This window comes from Genypterus blacodes, unplaced genomic scaffold (genome assembly GCF_046128005.1).
Source record: "Genypterus blacodes isolate CSIRO-AG114 ecotype Tasmania unplaced genomic scaffold, CSIRO-AGI_Gbla_v1 ptg000015l_1, whole genome shotgun sequence".
Classification (NCBI taxonomy): Eukaryota; Metazoa; Chordata; class Actinopteri; order Ophidiiformes; family Ophidiidae; genus Genypterus; species Genypterus blacodes.
Window position 1 is genome coordinate 1,798,231 of NW_027466829.1, and position 18,942 is coordinate 1,817,172.

The 18,942-nt window shown below is 45.0% G+C and overlaps 1 protein-coding gene across 4 annotated transcripts in view; it reads left to right on the forward strand.

Moving 5' to 3' along the window:
• The window catches only part of hipk2 (homeodomain interacting protein kinase 2), a 68,554-nt gene extending 54,171 nt beyond the window's left edge, over nt 1-14,383 (forward strand). The window contains exons 8-15 of one of the 4 annotated variants that reach the window (XM_076171876.1): nt 2,176-2,401; nt 2,917-3,038; nt 5,676-5,806; nt 6,723-6,905; nt 7,066-7,392; nt 7,496-7,737; nt 7,846-8,048; nt 8,142-14,383. In XM_076171876.1, coding sequence (XP_076027991.1) covers nt 2,176-2,401; nt 2,917-3,038; nt 5,676-5,806; nt 6,723-6,905; nt 7,066-7,392; nt 7,496-7,737; nt 7,846-8,048; nt 8,142-8,606 — 1,899 coding nt within the window. In that variant the 3' untranslated portion in view covers nt 8,607-14,383. The remainder of the gene's footprint in view (nt 1-2,175; nt 2,402-2,916; nt 3,039-5,675; nt 5,807-6,722; nt 6,906-7,065; nt 7,393-7,495; nt 7,738-7,845; nt 8,049-8,141) is intronic. The other 3 variants (XM_076171895.1, XM_076171904.1, XM_076171884.1) reach the window with 3 other exon arrangements.
• The last annotated feature ends 4,559 nt before the right edge of the window (nt 14,384-18,942 follow it).

Here is an 18,942-nt window from a genome sequence, read left to right on the forward strand (position 1 = left end):
CCTGGTTTTAGCCTGTGGGTGCTTCACCACGCTCGCTCCAGAATAGCCTGTGAATCGAAACCGCTGACTTTCAGCTTTTGCCGGAATCACCCAGCGCTGGGTGGCACGGTTTTCCAGATTGTGCTTAGTTACAACTTCAGCTCCCCCCCCCCCCTTCCTCCCCTTTCCTCAGTAAACAGAGTTCTTTATCACCGAGTATATCGAGCCGGCTCACACTGTGCAGCATGCGACAAAAACCCAATCTTGCTGTGATTTAAATGGATTAACATTCCCTCAGCTTGTCTTTTTTGCGCTTTGTTCTCGGGGTATGTAGACAGAGTTAAGTTAGTGATTTATTTAGCTCGATTCATTCGTGAAGCCAGAATGCGTCTTTGGCTTGTATTTTGCAGCTTCCGCGCTTGTTTATGATGAATGCCACAGTGCCATATTGATTATGTTCCCTCCCCTGGTGTTCATCGAACACGCTAAAGAGAGCAAATGAAAAATGAAAGCGCTGTCTCTGTGTTTCCCTCCGCCCCTATGTGCGTTTAATGAAAGAGCTAAAATTAGACTGTGGTGAAATACTACGCAAGTGCAAGCTGAGCAAACAGTGTCTCTTAAAAGCATTTGTTTGTATCTAGGATGTTCCCAAGCAGTTTTAGCGTTGCACATGTGCGCACACATGCTGCAGTTACCTAAGCCGACATAATTATAGAATGAGTGCTGGTGGGGAACTATGACTCCTGTCAGGCATATTGATTTGGAGGATGGATGGAAAAATTGTGACATGAAATGTTAAACTTTGCTGCAGCTCGTTCTTATGGCTCATTATCCATTCTGTTATCTTTGTATTTAAACAAACAACTGTGACTGTGGGATACTCTAGAATCCAACACTGTCCATGCATGTTGGCTTTGCTGTGTGGTTTATTCCTGCTCAGAGTGCAGAGAGATACAACATAAAGCACTGCTAAATTTTGCATATTTTCAATATACTGTCATGTTGCATTACATTATGCAGCATGTAGCTCCACAGATCCAAAGTGATGTGCTCTGTAAAGTTTCCTCTCCAGTAGTACATTACTGTAGTTGTCGGCCAGTACACAAAGTCAGTGGTCATTTCATCGCACTACTATAATTAAAAAACCAACAAGAACCATTTGTTCAGTCACCTCCAAACATACCCAAACATTGTTCAGGGGTTCTGCATTTGCATTTTGGTGCTTTTCATGTCATTTACATGAAATTAGCAGTTTCATTTTTATTTGCATTGCCAAAGTGGGAGACATGTGTGGAACATCAGGAATGATGTCACAATTACAGTAGTGTTAGTATGACCAGCCGTGGTGTTATGACATTATTGTGATTATGAATGGGGGTATGACATCATGTCAACAGTGACGATGTCGTCAATTATGTCACATTCATGGTACTGGGAGTTGACAAGAATATAGTCTTGCCACAATCCCACCATGAAGGCTGCTGGACAGAGAGCTGAAGTAAGTCTTTAAGAGTTCTTCATGTTCCAGCTACAATACAAAACCATCTCTTTTTAACACTCTATTGAAGGAAAGGAGACTTGAAAGATAGAAGCAGAACGAACAGAAGGAACTGTGCGAGGCTATCTTAAGGCAGTGCATGCACCAAAAGAGGACAAAGTCACAAGACTGTCAGGCTGGCGTTCACAGTAACCATTGACAAAGGTCGGGGTCAGGAGAGTGAACGAGTTGACATCCGGCGTCTTCAGTCTGTGTTCACGTCCGGCTCCACACAGCCTTCTACAGGACAAAAGAGCAGCAGCAGCATGAACGTTCTTATTGAAGGTGATGAGGAGGGTAAAACAAACAGCATTGTTTATAAGAAGCTACGATCAGTCTATGTGTATACCGAAAGAGGAAATCACCCTTTTGGCCATTCAGGCGCTTTGCTTTAGTAAAATGTAATTCCAAATATCCCCACTGGCATTTTGTTGATGTCTTATATTGGCTTCATATAAGATGAATACCCTACCATCTTCCCTTGATTTGGAAGCTGTTTTGCATCTGTATGTGTGTGTGTAGGTTGTTGTTGTGCTGTTTGTCTGTCTACATACTGCTATTCAACCTGGTCCCCCTTTGGACTGCTCCACTTCCCTCTCACTCTCATCCATTTACCTCCACTCTCATGCCTTTTTATTTTGGTCCCATCATTCCTTTAGGCCACCAACCTGGCTCCCTCCTCCACCACCAATGCCACCCTTTCCTTTGCCAGTCCCGATGTCTCCATACTAAACTACCAATCTGCACTCTACCAGCCCTCCGCCGCCTCCATGGCGGCCGTGGCCCAAAGGAGCATGCCCCTGCAGCCGGGGGCTCCGCAGCTTTGCGCCGCCCGGCCTGACCCCTTCCAGCAGGCGCTCATTGTCTGTCCACCTGGCTTCCAAGGTGAGAGGGTGTGACTGGACAGTGTGTATTAGTATGATGAACACGTGTGGCATTAGATTTGATTCTGTTATCTCAATTGAAAACATATTTAAGAGGCCTTTTTGATGGGAAAACAAGATCAGATGTGGCTAAAAAACCCAATTTTGCAGCTTTGCTTTGTGCCCCACAAGTAATATAAGTTGTAAAATAGAATAATGATCTAATGGTTAGTGAAAGTAAAAATGTAATATCTTTGTTTAATGCTTACTGCTCCGCTTTTGGCTTTTGTCAATGTTTGCACTAGGGGGTTAGAGGAGCTCTAAGGCGTTATTGTGTTTGTTATTAATTCTTAATTCAACTGGGAAATTGCTGGAAAAAAAAAACATCCATTATTAGAAAGAGTGTTTACACCACTGCCATGACTACTGTTTTTGTTTTTATAAGTAACATTGCTATAATTTCACTTTTCTAAAGCAACTGGGAGCGTTGTACTTTTGTTGTTGATGCTCTCTGTGGCTGTGCGTGTTTGTGTACAGGGCTGCAGGCGTCCCCTTCCAAGCACACCAGTTACTCTGTTCGGATGGAGAATGCTGTTCCCATAGTGACGCAGGCCCCTGGTGCCCAGCCTCTGCAGATCCAACCTGGTCTGCTTACACAGGTAGGAAAAGCCTCATTAGCACAGTGTTTGTATATTGCAGTAAACAATACATTACCTAAATTTGATATTCGCTGACATTCAGACAAAAGCTCTGCACATCTCTATTTTCCGACGCCTTTGCTGGGCTTCGTATCCATCGAGGGATCTTGGCTGGAATTCAGTCCGTGTGCGTGACCCTGCCCCTGCTGGCAGCTGTTTTTGAGTGCATTTAGACTGAGCTCTCCTGTGCATTGCTCCTTCTCCTCACCCGCGTCTCTGCCGCTCTCCTCTTTCACTCTCTCACTCCTCGTCTCTGGTGCTCTGCTCTCTTGGAGGTTGAGGCTGCCGCGGTCTGACGCACACAAAGGCAGGAGCCTTTCACATACAGAAGGCCGCCACTGGAGCCTGCTCGGCACAGCAAGAGAGGGCTGTAGCCGCTAATATACAGTTGTTGGAAGTAACAGGGTGACTCTGCATCACTCTCTGCACACACAGTGGACCACTTCCATCACCACGCCACCTCCTTCCCTATGGAAATTTCCATGGAGGCTTTAAATATCCTTGAGAATCCAGGGAGTCTGAAGCACTCCCTTATCTCCAGTTAATCATGCAGTAGGCAGGCAGCATAGTGCATGTGTGTGCATGTGTGTGCGTGTGTGTGCGCGTGTGTGTGCGTGTGTGATTCTGTGGAGGGTAATCTGTCAGATACCAAATGGTGATTAGCTCCAGGGCTTCTTCCAAGTCAGGCGCTCCAAATTACAGGCCCAGGAGGATCTGGGGAGGTCAGGGGAAGCTTGGATGAGGCTCGGCATTACCAGAGAATTCATACAATCACCAGATTGGTATGAACATGATGGATCTATCAAAGGGGAAATAATTGTTTATGGAACCGACATGTCTCATGGAAGGACAGTATAAATGACAGTAATTGATATATGAGGTCCAGGCCCTGCGTCGCTGGTATGTTCTGCAGGTATTCACTCTAACCTCCATCTGTGCACATGTTGCCATGCTGGCAATAGTTAACACAAGCAGATGGTTTATATAGGCCAGCTAGCAGCACACCTAATAACTGGGTATGCAATGTGTGTGTTTCTGTGTTTATCCCTTTACCGTGGGAGGTCTCACAGGCTTGGCTGGATCAGTGTTTGCCTCTCTCCCCACCTGTACCTTCACCCACACACTTGTTACCATTGCCCTTGCGCCGCTTGCCCACCCAGCACCCATTCAGACCCGAAACCCCCAGCTCCCTGGGTGTGCCGTAGAGGGGCAGAGCAAAGGAGGCTCCAAGCAGGGAGGCAGGGGAGGCGGCAGGACCTTTATCTGGAGCAAGAATGCAGAAAATGTGGAAACAATTGGGGAGTGAGAGCTGGTGCTTTCAAAGCCCTGAGGTGACAAAGGGTTTTCACCCGGGGAGCGAGGGCCGCTGATGGTAATGGTAGGCTCCGAGAAGAAAGAAAACGGCCTCTTAACTGGGTTACCATTTCAGGGCAGACAGGCCGGTTACACAACGCAGACGCCTAGTGAGAGAGGCATGCAGAGTGCCAGGAATGGAGATAGAGTGAGCAAGAGGAGGAGGAGCAGGAGATGGATGGATGTATTAGAGTCTCTTAATGGCATGTTGATAAAAGGCCTTGGATGTGGTCTTCGATGTAAAGACCATCTCCAGCCTCACAATGTTCCATTAGAGATGTCAGTCGTCAGGGCAAAAGACAAGGCAGCTGTGCTGGCCTGCAGATGCCCCCTGCAGCACTGAAACCAAACGCTGGGTGCTTGGACGGAAATCAGTTTGTGCAAATGTTGTGTCCCAGACAAAACAGTTCAAATCTCACATGCCTACTGGGGAAGGAAAATGAAACTAGATATGTAGATTGTGTAGTTATTTTGTAGTTAATTGTACTACATGCATGAACTAGTGGTTTAGTATGACCTCCCATCCCCATTGATTTACACGTGTGGGCTGCATCACATACTGATGCAATTACATATAGATGTGCAAATGGTATTAAAGGAACAATTCATTAGCTGTGACATGTAAGTGCTAATCAATAGGACTGCATTAAACTATTAGGGTTACACATGCACACAACACACTCACTGATACCTCTGTGTGTGAGTTGTGTGTGCACGTATCTGTGTCTTTGTGTGTTTATGAATGCATGCATGTACATTGCAAGTAATACTGATAAACAGACCGATGAGCGTAATCTAAATGCAAACACACATAATTACACTGACACTCAGTCATACACAGCCAAACACACAGAAGCGCAAAGACAGGAGTTGCTGCACATCTTTATTAATCCCAGTCTTGACTCTTTTGTCGATGGATGTCTCCTCGAAAACCAAAGGAGCTCATTTTGCATGCCCAGTGGCAAGTTCAAACCAGCCGTCAGACCCTTCTGAAAAGATACTGAAATCTCTCAAACCAAAGAGGCAAACAAACAAAAGGGAAAACGTCGCCTCGGCTGACTTTGCAGTCCCATGGCAGATATCATAACTCATACAGGTTGAGTTTCAAAGCATTTGTGGAAAAGCAGCTGAGTCCTTTTCTTGCAATTCTCATTTTGTTTACCCCTTTTGCTCCTCTCCCCTTTTTTTCTCTCTTTTCATTCTCCTCTCCTCTCCTCTCCTCTGCGCTGTGCTCTCCTTCCTCAGCAGGCCTGGCCCAGCAGCACCCAGCAGATCCTCCTGCCCCCCGCCTGGCAGCAGCTCACACACACCTCGGTCCAGCACGCCACTGTCATCCCCGACTCCATGAGCAGCACACAGCCTCTCGCCAATTGGAGGTGAGCAACACCGCAGCAGAACCCTTAACCCTTAACCTTCAGAGGTTGTGTGTGTGTGGATATCTGTGTTCATTTCAACCTTCCTCACACTGTAACCAAGATGAAGGCCGGCCGTGTGTATTTAAAACGTGGAAATCAATCAGCGCCAGACAGATTTCAAGCAGTTCACTTCAGATGAATTGATTTCAAAGACTTGAAGTGGTCTTTTGGTCTTTATTGGTTAGAATGTACTATAGGAAGAAGACATGGCATAAGGCTGATTGACTGAGAAGCCCATGCCTCCCTGACAGCTTGTCCTTTATCTTCAGTGAATCACAGTCCCTAAGTGAACACTGGTGCTTTTGTAAGAGCAGATTTACCTCAGGGAGATGGGATATATGTACACGCAGAGACATCATGTAGAGGTATAGCCTGTCACGGGGATGACTTGATAAATGGATGGATAGATGGAAGACGGCAATCTGCTGGGAGATAAGGAAGATGCAGGTATATAATGTGTATGTGGAAGGCTGCTGGGACCATATGTGCTCGAATTCACGTGTCCATCTGGAGCCAGACACCCCCTTCTCCTCTCCTCTCTCTCTCTCTCTCCATCCTCCCGTCCCTCCCTGTTCCGCTGTCCTCGGAGAGACGATCAGGAAAGTGTCGCACTTCCTCTGCAGAGCTATCGCTCCACAGCTGCTGGTGTCAGCTCCTCTGCCCTCCCTCTTTGCTCTCTCTCACTTGTTCCCTCTTGTCCTTTTTTTCGCCTCCTCAGAATAGTTAGCTGCTGCCACCTGCTGGCTTCTGTGGGAAACTCTTGTGTTTCTTAAGCCAAACTGAAGCTGGAAATGAATTCCTTGCTAAATATTCAGTGTATTTTACATGACTGCACGTGAATTATATTTTGGTAACATGAAACTGTCTTGTGTTACAGGAATTCCCACACTCATGGCACGCATTACAATCCCATCATGCAGCAGCCAGCCCTGTTGGCCGGCCATGTCACGCTCCCATCCAACCAGGCGCTCAATGTGGGTGTAGCACACGTTATGAGGCAGCCATCAACCAATAATAACACCTCTTCCAAAAAGAGCAAACAGCACCAGATGTCTGCCAGGTATTGTAAATCTCAGGTGATCCGAGACTTAACCCATCAAACTGACAGCTAAAGCCTACACAGTCGGAATGTTATTTTTGATTACATTCAGCCCTCGCTGTGGAATAACATTGTGTGCTAGACTCCGTGTCACACTCCCTCGTCTCCGTCTTTCTATCAGGAACATGTCAGCCTACGAGGTGTCGTCTTCTCAGGCCGTGCTGTCGCCGCAGCGCTCCAAACGGGTGAAGGAGAACACGCCCCCGCGCTGTGCCGTGCTGCAAAACGGCCCGGCCTCCAACTGCCCTCCCCTGCAGGGCTGCGGAGGCGGAGGGTGGGGGATTAGCGAGGCGGAACAGGCTTCCAGCACCACCCACGACCATCAGCACCAGCACCACGTCCCCCGACAGACCATCATCATCCCCGACACGCCCAGCCCCGCCGTCAGCATCATCACCATCAGCAGCGACACAGATGAGGAAGATGACCACAAACAGAGCAACAACAGGTCAGCCGCGGGTTTTAGGGATGAAAAGCGTTTTGTAAACATTGTTATCGTGAGCCGACGTAGTAACATGTCGCTCTCTCTGCTCTCCCTCTAATCCCATCAGCTCGTCTTCCAAGCAGAGGAAGAATGTCATCAGTTGTGTGACTGTCCATGATTCACCCGACTCCGATTGTTCCAGCAACAGCCCGTACACTGTGGAGTCCAGAGCCCCCAACAACAACAGCTACGACACCAAGACCACTCTACTAGATAACTACAATAATGGGAACCCCCGCACCATCATCATCCCCCCTCTCAAAACTCAGTCTGGCGACATCTCGAATGAGTGTGAGCGCTTGATGCCAGGTAAAGTCTCACTCACTAGTAGTCGTCACGGTATCAGAAGCTTCTATTAAAATGGAAGACTTAAGCGTCCGCCTCCTAACCTATATCCCCCCTCCCCCCCCCGTGCAGATGTAATGAACCATCAGAATTCAGCTTACAAGTTCAAATCCTCACATGGCGTGCTGTCCGGCAATAATCATCTACAAGCGGGAATGACAGTAGGCGGCTCCTACCGCCAGCATCGCTCAGGGCTACACCCACTCCAGCAGCAGCCGCTCAATCTCAGCCAGGTGTGGAGAAACATCAACGACCACCATGTGAATATACCGTGTGTGCGTGTGTGTGTATGAGAGAGCGAGATCCAGAATTGTAGCTTAAAGCTTATAATGACTGTAGAGTAAAGATTTGACCTTCTCCTCTTCTAGGCCCAGCAGCACATGGTAAGTGAGCGAAATGGAGGTCATCGGCGCCAGCACGCCTACATCACCCCCACCATCGCCGCTCAAGCCCCATACTCCTTCCATCACCACAGCCCCTCCCACACAGGCAACGTCCACCCGCACCTCGCCGCCACTCACCTGCCCAGCCAGCCCCACCTCTACGCCTACACGGCCCCCGCCGCCCTGGGCTCCACCGGCACCGTGGCCCACCTGGTGGCATCGCAGGGCTCGGCGCGCCACGCCGTCCAGCATGGCAGCTACCCGCCGGGCATCGTCCACCAGGTCCCCGTCAGCATGGGTCACCGCGTGCTGCCCTCGCCCACGCTGCACCACAGCCAGTACCAGGCCCAGTTTGCCCACCAAGCCTACATCAGCGCCTCGCCCGCCTCCACTGTCTACACTGGATACCCGCTGAGCCCCACCAAGGTCAACCAGTACCCTTACCTCTAAGAGAAGACACTGACACTGGAGAGCCTGACCCAGCACTGCTGCTTCCCTCATGACCCCCGACCCCCCCTCGACACCCCCCCCTCCCTCGACATCCCCAGACATCCTCTCCTCAACCTCAGACATAAACAGAGACAGAGGAACATGCAATCCTCATGAAACTGTCACGTGTAACTTGAAAATACAACGACAGAGAGAAGAAGAAGGAGAAGGAAAAAAGATTCACAGCCTCTGGAGAAGGGAAAATACAAAGGTGGAATTTCTGAGGGGTACAATTCAAGGTGTTTTCTTTTCCTTTCTTTTTTTCCCCGGAAAAGGGCCAGTTGTTGCTTTTATTTGTCCGTTCTTTGCTTTATACGATGAGGAAATCCGTGTCTGGTCGATTTCACGGCGAAGTTTGAAACAGGCCTTTTTGGGACAGAGGAGGTTTTCAGCTTTGTTTTCTTTTGTTTCCCCGCCCCCACCCCTCTTAAATTTTGGGAAGTGACTGTCGAAACAGGGGTTACTGACTGGAAGTTTGGAATCCCACGCGAAACTGGGAGAAGGTGAAATACGGAAAACCTGCTGCTCTTCAAAGAAAAAAAAAAAAATATCGATGGCCTTTGAACTGTCTTAATATTTCCAAATCATTCACGACGTGGGGAGACGACACACCGAGGCGACTCCCTTCACTCCGCCGTCTCCCGAGCGAGGAGGCTTCTGGAAATATAACCAACAGAAGACAACAAAACTTTTTAGTGTATTTATAGGTATTTTGTTCTTTTACGTTTCACCTTTACGATGATACTTCAGTTTTTTTAGCTCTAGGTGTCTTAGCTGGGCCCCGTTCTTAGAATGTAGCAGTCTGCACCCGTTTCTTTGAAGAAGAAGAACAAACCTTCTTCTCCTGATACCAATAGATTTATTTGTTTCCTCCTTTTCAATGTGATTGCACAAAGTGGTTATAATAACATAGGCATGTACAACGTGATTGTCTGTGTGTGCTACTGTCAGCCATGCGTGTGTAGTCCACTCAAAACCCTCTTCAGTCTTTAGGTTTCTTGACCATTGTTCCCTCGTAGTGCCTTACAGATATAACGACACAGTTTACTTGGCTCGGATCCGGAGAGCCGCAAGAGACTAAAGCTATACTTAGACACGTTTTCCCCCTGGTTTGACATTCTAGTCGGGGCAGTTGTAGCTCTCTTCCAGGTGTATGCTCAGCCCTTGTTGTTTCTTGTCCTTTAACGACAGCGTTCTATAGATAACGATTGACGTCAGGGTTTAATATCAAATCCGAGCTATTTTATTATTATGTGTGCATGAGATAACTTGCCTGGGGTACTTACCAAAGTCGTTAGATTAATTCTTGTTACATTTGTTCCGGATAATAATGTAAATATGAACGTGTACAGTGTAGCTCTTAAGCTCTATCACAGCAGCACTCATTATGTGGATTTAGTTGGGAATTTGTTAGGGATTTCAGTCGGAAGTAATTCATGCGCGGCGAGTGCAGCGCCAGAGACGAAGCGCCTTTTGCGGCAGTACAAACACAAAGTAGAGCTATAAGCACTAAGATCAGTTTTCACGTACAGGGGAAGAAGTGGAGTCTATGGTTGGAGACACAGTGGAGGTCATTTTCAAGGTTTAAAGCTAGGCCGAGAGAAGGGCCTGACGGAAAGTGATTGTTGCCGGCGGTGGCGATTCCGCGAGGCTGGAGAGAGCCCGGTTGCCGCGATGAGTACAGAGGGTTGTTGGGTGAGAGACACTGTGTAGGCGAGTGAGGGGGGGCTGGTTGAAGGCGTGGGCGTCGGTTTACGTAGGGACCGTGGAGGACAGGGTGGAAATCTTTATCTTAAATGGAACTAAAACGGTAGCAAGTTGGCACTGAGCAGGTTGTTAGTAACATTGAGCCGCAAGGGGCAAAGCATGAACGCGCACCTGTGACTCAGACACACAAAGTCCTTTTGTTGTTGTCGTCGTCGCTACTAAAAGATCACTGGAAGTTATCCGTCGCACTGCTGAGATTTGAATGGTAAAAGAGGCGAACCGGAAACAGGAACAGCAGGGAAATTCCACGGCGTACACCTGGAAGGGCATCTGGTGGAAACGAGCTCGATTTGTTCCCACTGTCCATTTGTCTTCGAACCAGGAAGTAACCACAAACATCGCCAACCAGCCAAACAAGTAGAGAACCAATAGGGCTGTCGCTTTTGTGTGTTTTGCCGCTTGATTTAACCCCGAACACCATTTTCTTGTAGCCGATGATACGAATAATCTCCGTTATTTTGTCGTCATGAAGCGGGCACATCAGAACTGCTGGTGGTTTAATGAAAGCCTTCCCTTCCCTCTCATGTCATGCCATAGTACTTGCATTTGAAGTGATTTTATTTGTTTGTTTTTTAAAACTTTACATTACCTTGAACTTTTGCCATGGCTGTAGTACATGTTGTGTTTATTTTTAGAGATTGTTGCAATAATTCTTGTGGATGTTTTATCGGTGTGTGTGTGTGTGTGTGTTTTATTATATGTCAGGCTCATTTTTTGGGGGATTTTTTGATTTTGTAACCTGGGGGTTGATGTACAGTAATAATTAGTATTCTGTGGAGGTGGGTGCACCTGTGTAAAGTGATGCAACACTGCTGATGATATGTTAGTGTTGAGTAAGATGATAATCCAAACGGGGCGGGGGCTGGGGCAGGGCCGGGGGGGGGGATTCAGAAGCCCCTGAACCTGAACGCATGCCCCAGAGTGATCCTTCATCCTGGTACTCGTTTCCCCCCCCAACACTAGACACTCCCACCATCAGCTCCACGCATGTGCGCCTTTGGGTTCGGGGCAGTTCAAGATGTGATTACATAGTACTCTGCCGGTTACATCATTCTTCTTCATTCTCTCTCTCTTGTTGTAAAGTTATATTTTATTTGATCTACTTTGTTTCCTTAAGGTCTTTTGGGCCTAAGCACACGTGGATAAGGGAGAGGATTTTCCCCATTGAGATATTTTGGCTCCTCTGTTACGAGGCAGACTACTGAAACATTCCACTGTTTTGATGGAGTTTGGCGTTGCCCATCCCACACTGCTGTCCCTGTACCCCCTTTCTGTCACCTACAGGGGTAACATCGTCACACTCTACGCGTTTTTTCTTTCGGTCCTCCCACCAAAGAGTTTTCAACAGATTGACCATGTACAGCAGAGCAAGCCACCATAGCAGCACTACAGCACACAGGCAATAACATCTGGGTTCAAACGTCTCTTAAATGCCTTGCAGGAGCATTTAAAGGCATTTAACAAAACGTATGTGCAGGTACAAAGGGAGGATTCATCACACACAATGCACACAGTGAAGTCATCGATTTGTTATTGGAGCTCCACAGCGTTTCGGGGACATTAAGCTTTTTTATGCTTTGCTTTCAGCATTTGTCACGCTTTGCCCCCTAACTAAATGATTAATTTGCTCCATTCTGATCTGAATTCTCTCTAAATTGTTTTTATATGTCCGTTATTTTTATGTCGCTGATATTGTAGCTTTATCGATGTTGTACGGAAATGAATTTGTAAAGAAGCAATGTTTGTTTTTACATTAGCGTGCCATGGGATAGAATGACCTGTAATATGAATTAATCAAAAGTATACCTACAATACCTTTAAAAACCATGGTCACCTGCACAAAATGAATGTAATATGTGACCTGCAACATCTGAAATGCTTTAGATCTTTCTCAGTGGGTGACCATTCACTTAATTTCTACACCATTCGTGGCCATGCATGATGCAATAATTACACACACACAGTTTGTTCTCCAGCAAATTCACACACAAGATGAGATCAATTATGAATAGTTGTCACTCTCCTCATGATTTGGGGGTTATTAATTAATCTTTTCTTTCTCAAAATCAATCTTAGAGAAGCCCTGTACACTCAACATTGTAGACAATAACCTGACGTGTTTGATACCAGCTTGTTTCACTAAAATTGTTTGTGTTTTATGAAAAAGGGGACTCAGAAATGTGAGCATAAATGTAGATTGAGTGACCTTACAATTACCAAAATGTGCTTAAGTAGAGCGTAAAGATGTTTTGTGTCGTTGAGTTGAACATAGCCTCTCCCAGCTGGCAATGTTATTGTTAGAGTACTGCCTTCCAAATAACCAACAATACCTCCAAAGCTTTAAGGTGTCATTTGAATCGGGAGAAAGCGTAGAAGGCAGCGTGTCACTCTTTCTGAAGCCTGATATTATCCGTGTTAATTACACTCAAGCGTCCATCTTGGCTAAGTGTGGTCATGAATACTCATCTTCCCTAGAATATTGGAAACATTTAGAAACATTCCTGTGCTATGTTTGTCTTCTTTGGCCAAAACTCCGCTTAGGTGACTTGAAGCTTAACAAAAAGTGAACAAGGAGAACCAGACAACCAACCCACAGCGACCTACTTGTGTTAATTTGCCATCACTTGGGAGAGTCGCAGCCTCTTCGTCGCGTAAGACAGAACACATGTTACGACTAACGCATGATCATTTCTGTCACCCAGGATTCAGAATCGTACAAAAGCATTCTTAAAGCCCTTCTTTTTTTTTTTAGATCTGACTGTGTTTTTTTTTTCTTGTTTTTTAAATGTTTGTTGAGGAGATCTACTCCTTTGCTGGCTATTGTTTGGGGGGAATTCAGGGTAAGGCGGTCACGGTTTGATGCCATCAGCAATCGAGGGTGTCAGATATGATAACGACGTATGAATTTAAGAACCAAAACTGTCCTGTCACCTGTCTTTATTCTAATCTGTGCATAACTAAGGACTGTTGGTCTTAATTATATGAATGAAAAGCATAGTTTTGCCCACTTTCTGTCAGAGATCTCTTGCCAAACAGAGGTATTATTGCAGTGTTAATGGATGGAATCTGGGGGTGGTATACCAAAGCTACATTCAAAGCCAGATTGAACTGTTTACACTACAAAAATATCGAACTTTGGCCGGAATTCAAGATCGGAATTTAAACATACATAAAGCCCCTTTGATACGCACTATTTGTTCAAGCAAAGTATACGTTTATTTACATTATCTGAAAGCCTAAAAGTGCATCAAACCCTGACCCCCTTTTGTGTCCATTGCTGTATGGTTTGTCAATGTTGTAAAATCTCATTCTTTGTCGATAACCTTCATGTGTGCTGCAGTATTTCCAAGTATACTTCTCTCTGTTATTCTTCCTTCTCATTTACTTTTGTTTATTGGGGTAGGATGTCTTATTATTTCAATCTGTTGATGTCACGTTCTATGTATACCCTGTTCCTTAGCCTAATATTATTAAGTATGTTATGAGAATGGATATTTTACTGGCTTTATAGAATGTTTAAATAAATATAAAGACAATAAGAAGAAGGAATAATTAAACCTCCTAACAAGTTGAGTACTTGCTACTAAGCGCTTGTGTTACCATTATGATGTTGTGTGCTTCTCTTAATCATTTTCGTTGTAGAAAAATGGAGTGAATTTATTAGGCTTCAAAAAAATAATGATAGCGTTGTAAATTTACGGGAGGATTTTAACAAACAAACAACTTCGTCAAATAGAAGAATATAGTTATTTTAATTGTCCTCTTTACTAACTGTAGGGTGAGAAGGGGCTCGCGTTGTGGTGAACTATGTTATAGCTTGTTATTCACTGTTACTTTTGATCATTTTTCGGTCTCCGAGGTGAATCGAGTTATTAATGAGAATTTGTATGCTCACATATGCATATTGTATATGTGTAGAAAATGTAATCACACTTTGTCTTGGATTTACATTAAACTGTTAAGTCACGGCACCAATCTTGTGTTGTCTCTTGTAATGTCTTGTCTGTCGATGTGTGATGAGGCCTGTGTGAGGTCATTTATGCCTGATTGTAATTTTATAATAATAGTCCTTATACTCTAATATCCAATACATTTCTGTGTCTTTTCTGTGTCAAATGGGGTTTCCATCCAAACATTTGAAGCTTTTCTACTTGGTGATTTTCCAAAGGGAAGAAGTCAAAGAAACCTTCCTTTAACTATGGATTTTACAACTAAGCAGGGTATGAACTGATAATTATACCGATGGTGGTTTTCATGCTGCTTCAAGCTCCCAAGGGACATGCATAAAGTAGATGAAACCAAAATGGTCTAACATCGGCACCATTAGGCACCATTAGGCACCATTAGGCAGACCCTACTCACACACACCTAGACACCATCACTACACTCTATTCACTCAATCATCTCACCAACTGTTTAGGAGCTTTTTAGATTTACTTAATCATCGTGCAGTTAAAATCCCCCTTACTCTGCATTTTCTTCAGTGGTAGAATTCTGTATCTCACTCTCTCCTCCCCTACAACCTTGTTTTCCTTCTTTTCAATCTCCTTTCCCCTACTACAGCTCATATTACATGGCAGGTCGTTTGAGGAGAATGGACTTCTGTTTGGATTGTGTCCTCTGAAGCTGAGCTGGCAGGGGACGGTTGTCGTTATGTGAGCCTATAAAATCCCTTTGAGACATTATGTGTGATTTGTGTAGTGATTACACAAATAAACAGGACTTCAAATAATATAATCTACCACTAGATGGCGGTGTTCACCAAAAAGAAGCACAAGAACTACAGAGGACTTAATATTAAGCTGTTGATCGTTTATTTCGACCGCACAACCTTGCTTTGCTCAGTAGTACACACATGCACCATGCTATCGGGATAATTTAGTATATACTGCCTTAAAGAAATGATGGAAACTATTTAGTGACTGTTTTATATGCATTATTCTGTGTGGTCAAATATAAAGACTGGGCATTATGGTTAAATGGGCACAATTGGTATATTAAAACGTATAGGTACACAAAAACAAGCATAACAACGGTCTCTGCTTTCATTTTGATCAATTTTAATAATATTAAGAAATGGGCCATGAATGAGCCCATCTGTACTTCTTTTCTCTCCAATCGCACATTTTATCTTAATCTTAGCCATCTTTTGTATGTTTTCAACTTCGATAAAATCCCCTAAATCAATTTTAAATTAGAATTCATCAAAAAGTCCGACATACGTCATCCTAAACTGTAACCTCGCCCCGTTAGGAGGCGGACGGCGGACATAGGTGGCTTTGTACGCGGAGCGATAACGTTGCCGTGGAAGCCGCAGACGCCAGTGGAGGAGGACCAACATAATATCTTGAAACCTGCCGTGACTGACAGGAGTTGCGACCAATCACAGCGGGCTAAGACATATTAAAAGCTAATCAGATCTGCCAGAGGGCGGGGCTACCCGCTCCTCGAGACGAGCGACTGTAAGTGTTCAACAGAAGAGTGTCAGATGAAAGTCAGCGAGCAGCGAGTGCACACTTACATGCACACTTAAATAACAGTAAAGCTACGCAGGTGGCTAATTAAAGGTTTATGAAGAGGCCTTGGACAGCCGTTTCTATCTTATCATCTCTTTTAACCGGGACAAAGGAATTGATAGAGTTGGAGCTCCTTTTTGGTAAGTGAATGCGCAGCTTTGAGCTGGCTGACCGGAGGGGAAAAGGGGGGAAATGTGTCATCTGCGCACTCTGAGCTAGCTTTGAAAAATTATTCACTAAAGTTTACAAGCTAACGCCGATTTAACGTCCTGCTGCGACGCTAACGGGGGAGAGGGATGTAAAACCTGCTTTCGCGTAGCCTTGTTGAGAGCCACATGACCGTAAAGCTCCGGAGTAACGGGACGGGATGAAGGACAAGAGACGGTACTGTGTCATGATGAGATTGGACTCAAAGCTAGCTAGCAGGGAAACGAACCCGGTGCTGCTCTGAGGTTTGTCAATTACGTCACACATGTGTCCACCTAGGCAGAGCAAGCAAACTGTGTGTAGTTATTTAGACATTTTGGGTTGCTTATTAGGTCAAAGGTCCTTTTTTGGAAAATAAATCTCCTCAATGTTAACATATCTTGATCTCATTCTGTGTTTCTGTCAGAGATATGTTGTATTTGAGTGGGAAATGTACATAACTGATGACTTATTGTCTGGATTATCCCTTTAACTGACCCATTTGCCACTAGATGTGATGAGCTCTGTTATTGTGTGCTGTGAAAAGCGTCCTTCCACAGCTGTCTGAGTCTTATGAGAGCTTCAGTGTAGCCATGCTTGGTGTAACTAACTGTGATCCTCATTAGCAATAAATTTGCTCAGTCACAACAAGACTTGCTTCTCTGTTTTCAGCAGCCTTTCCCCACTGCCAGCACATAATGGAAGGAGAGGCCATGGAATAAAAGGAGATCTACCAAAGCGCCATCAACTTCTCTTCGACATGAGTCTCCTCTTTGTCGGCGGTTGAAATGCCTTGACCTTCCCCCCCACCACAGTATGATGGCAGGTTCAGTCTCATCTGTGGGTTCGGTGGTGACGCTCCGGGCTCTTTGTGCGGCGTTTCTCGGGACGATGGTGTTGGTAACGGTGATCGGCGCTGACTCACCTGTTGCTGGTAAGAGAACACCTGGCAGTTGAATGGCACAACACGATCCCTCAGTTTGTACCCTCTGTTACATAAGTGACACAGATCGATATCTTAATCAAGGTTCAATTTGTTTTGACAAGCAGCAACAAGCACTGTAGCCTGTACTACTGTATAGAGCAGGACCGGCTCAAGTTCCATCCCATCCCAAAAAATATATAAATATGGATCAGAAATTTATGTTTGAGCCAAGATTTAACCAAAGCACAATCAACAACACACACTTTGATTTTGTGAAGCCAGTGCTTTGTACAGAGAGAAATCAGTTCAAAGCCTACAGTCAAATAAATAATTTGCTACTTTTTAAACATTTAGTTAAGCTAAGATGCGGTAGTTGACATATAGTCTATAAAGGCCTCCTCTGCTTAGTTTAGTATGCACTTTGACATAAGCGATGTTTGATATTTCACCAATGAGGGGAAAGTATTTGATATTCATGTAGACAGAGTCGGCGTTGCGTAGCTGTGATATTCATGGCGTGGGAATACGTTTCATTTTGTATTTCCAGGAGAGGTCGATTCCAGAGTTAAACCAATTTGTAAAGTGAAAAGGATCTACATCTATCTACGTTATAGATAATTAATAATCCCACCAACACTCCCTTGGAAACATGATGGTTTTGCTTGATAAAAGGATTGTTCAGAGAGACTTCAGTGATTAAGTATGAATCTTAAAACTGCATTCGTATGATAACGACTCAGTTCAATGGCTTTTTCATTTGATAATCTGTAACAGGAGCTGCCACCCTTCTTCTCTTTACCCATAATGCTTTTGTGACGGCCCCCCCCCCCAAAGCCTCATCACACCGTCGAACCGCTGTAAAAGCCATTCTGTGTAAACCACTTTTAAAATGTTGATATTCTCTCATATCGTATTCCACGCAAACACATTATACTGCTTCCTATTTTTGTGCCGTTGTGCATTTTCCTTTTTCCTCTGCCTCTACCAGTCGTGGCCAATAGTTTGCAGAGAATCCATATCCAATCCCCCGAGCCTTGGGAGAGGTGTCATCCACATTCTTCACTCTGTCAGCTATGCTCCTTTGGGTAGCAGTTATTTTTGGTGCTTTTTCAGTGACACTACACATCCATTCAGCTGTTTCGTACCGCATCACAGAGCACATAATGGTGAGAGTAGATTTATGTTTGATAGCTATTTTTTGCCTATTCCGGTAATTTATAGCTCCGACCGACTCGCTCTGACTGCAGTCATTAAGTTTCCAGAATCTATGTTACACGCCGCGCTGTCGTTGCTGCGCTGCTCATTAAATTCAGGCCAGAGTTGCTTGACATCCTGGAGGCCCAAAGGGAAGAATGCGCTGTAATACAGCACAGGGATCTCACTCTATACAGACATTAAGGTGTCTATCATGCTGTTGTTTAATCGACTTGAAAATTGGTCGTTTTGTCGTTTGGGTTGCAGTCCAAAAAGTCATTTGGAGCTTTGGAAAGAAAGAAATTTCCAGAAATTACACCAATAAATGTGGTACACAGATGTTTACTGCTTCTACCACACACACCACATTTCATGAAATACATTAACCCCACCTTTTTTTTTTAATTTTTACATTGATTGATGAGCGAAGCAGAGATGTCGGTTTTGTTTGATTCGTCCTCTCCTTCATTTAACGATGACAGTGAGCAAAACGAAACACTTTGCAAAGCATCTCTTAGATGGTTCTCCTGTGGTGGAACTGCAAACCGCTGAGCACATGAGCCTACATTATCAGCCATGGTTTGGACGGACTTCCGACAACTGCTGGTCTGAATTAGCTGGTTTTTATTTTAAGCCCTCTAAATTTGGACAAACATTATATTATGGCGCTGTAACCCCAAAACGAAGGCTTACAGAGGAATAGGCTTTG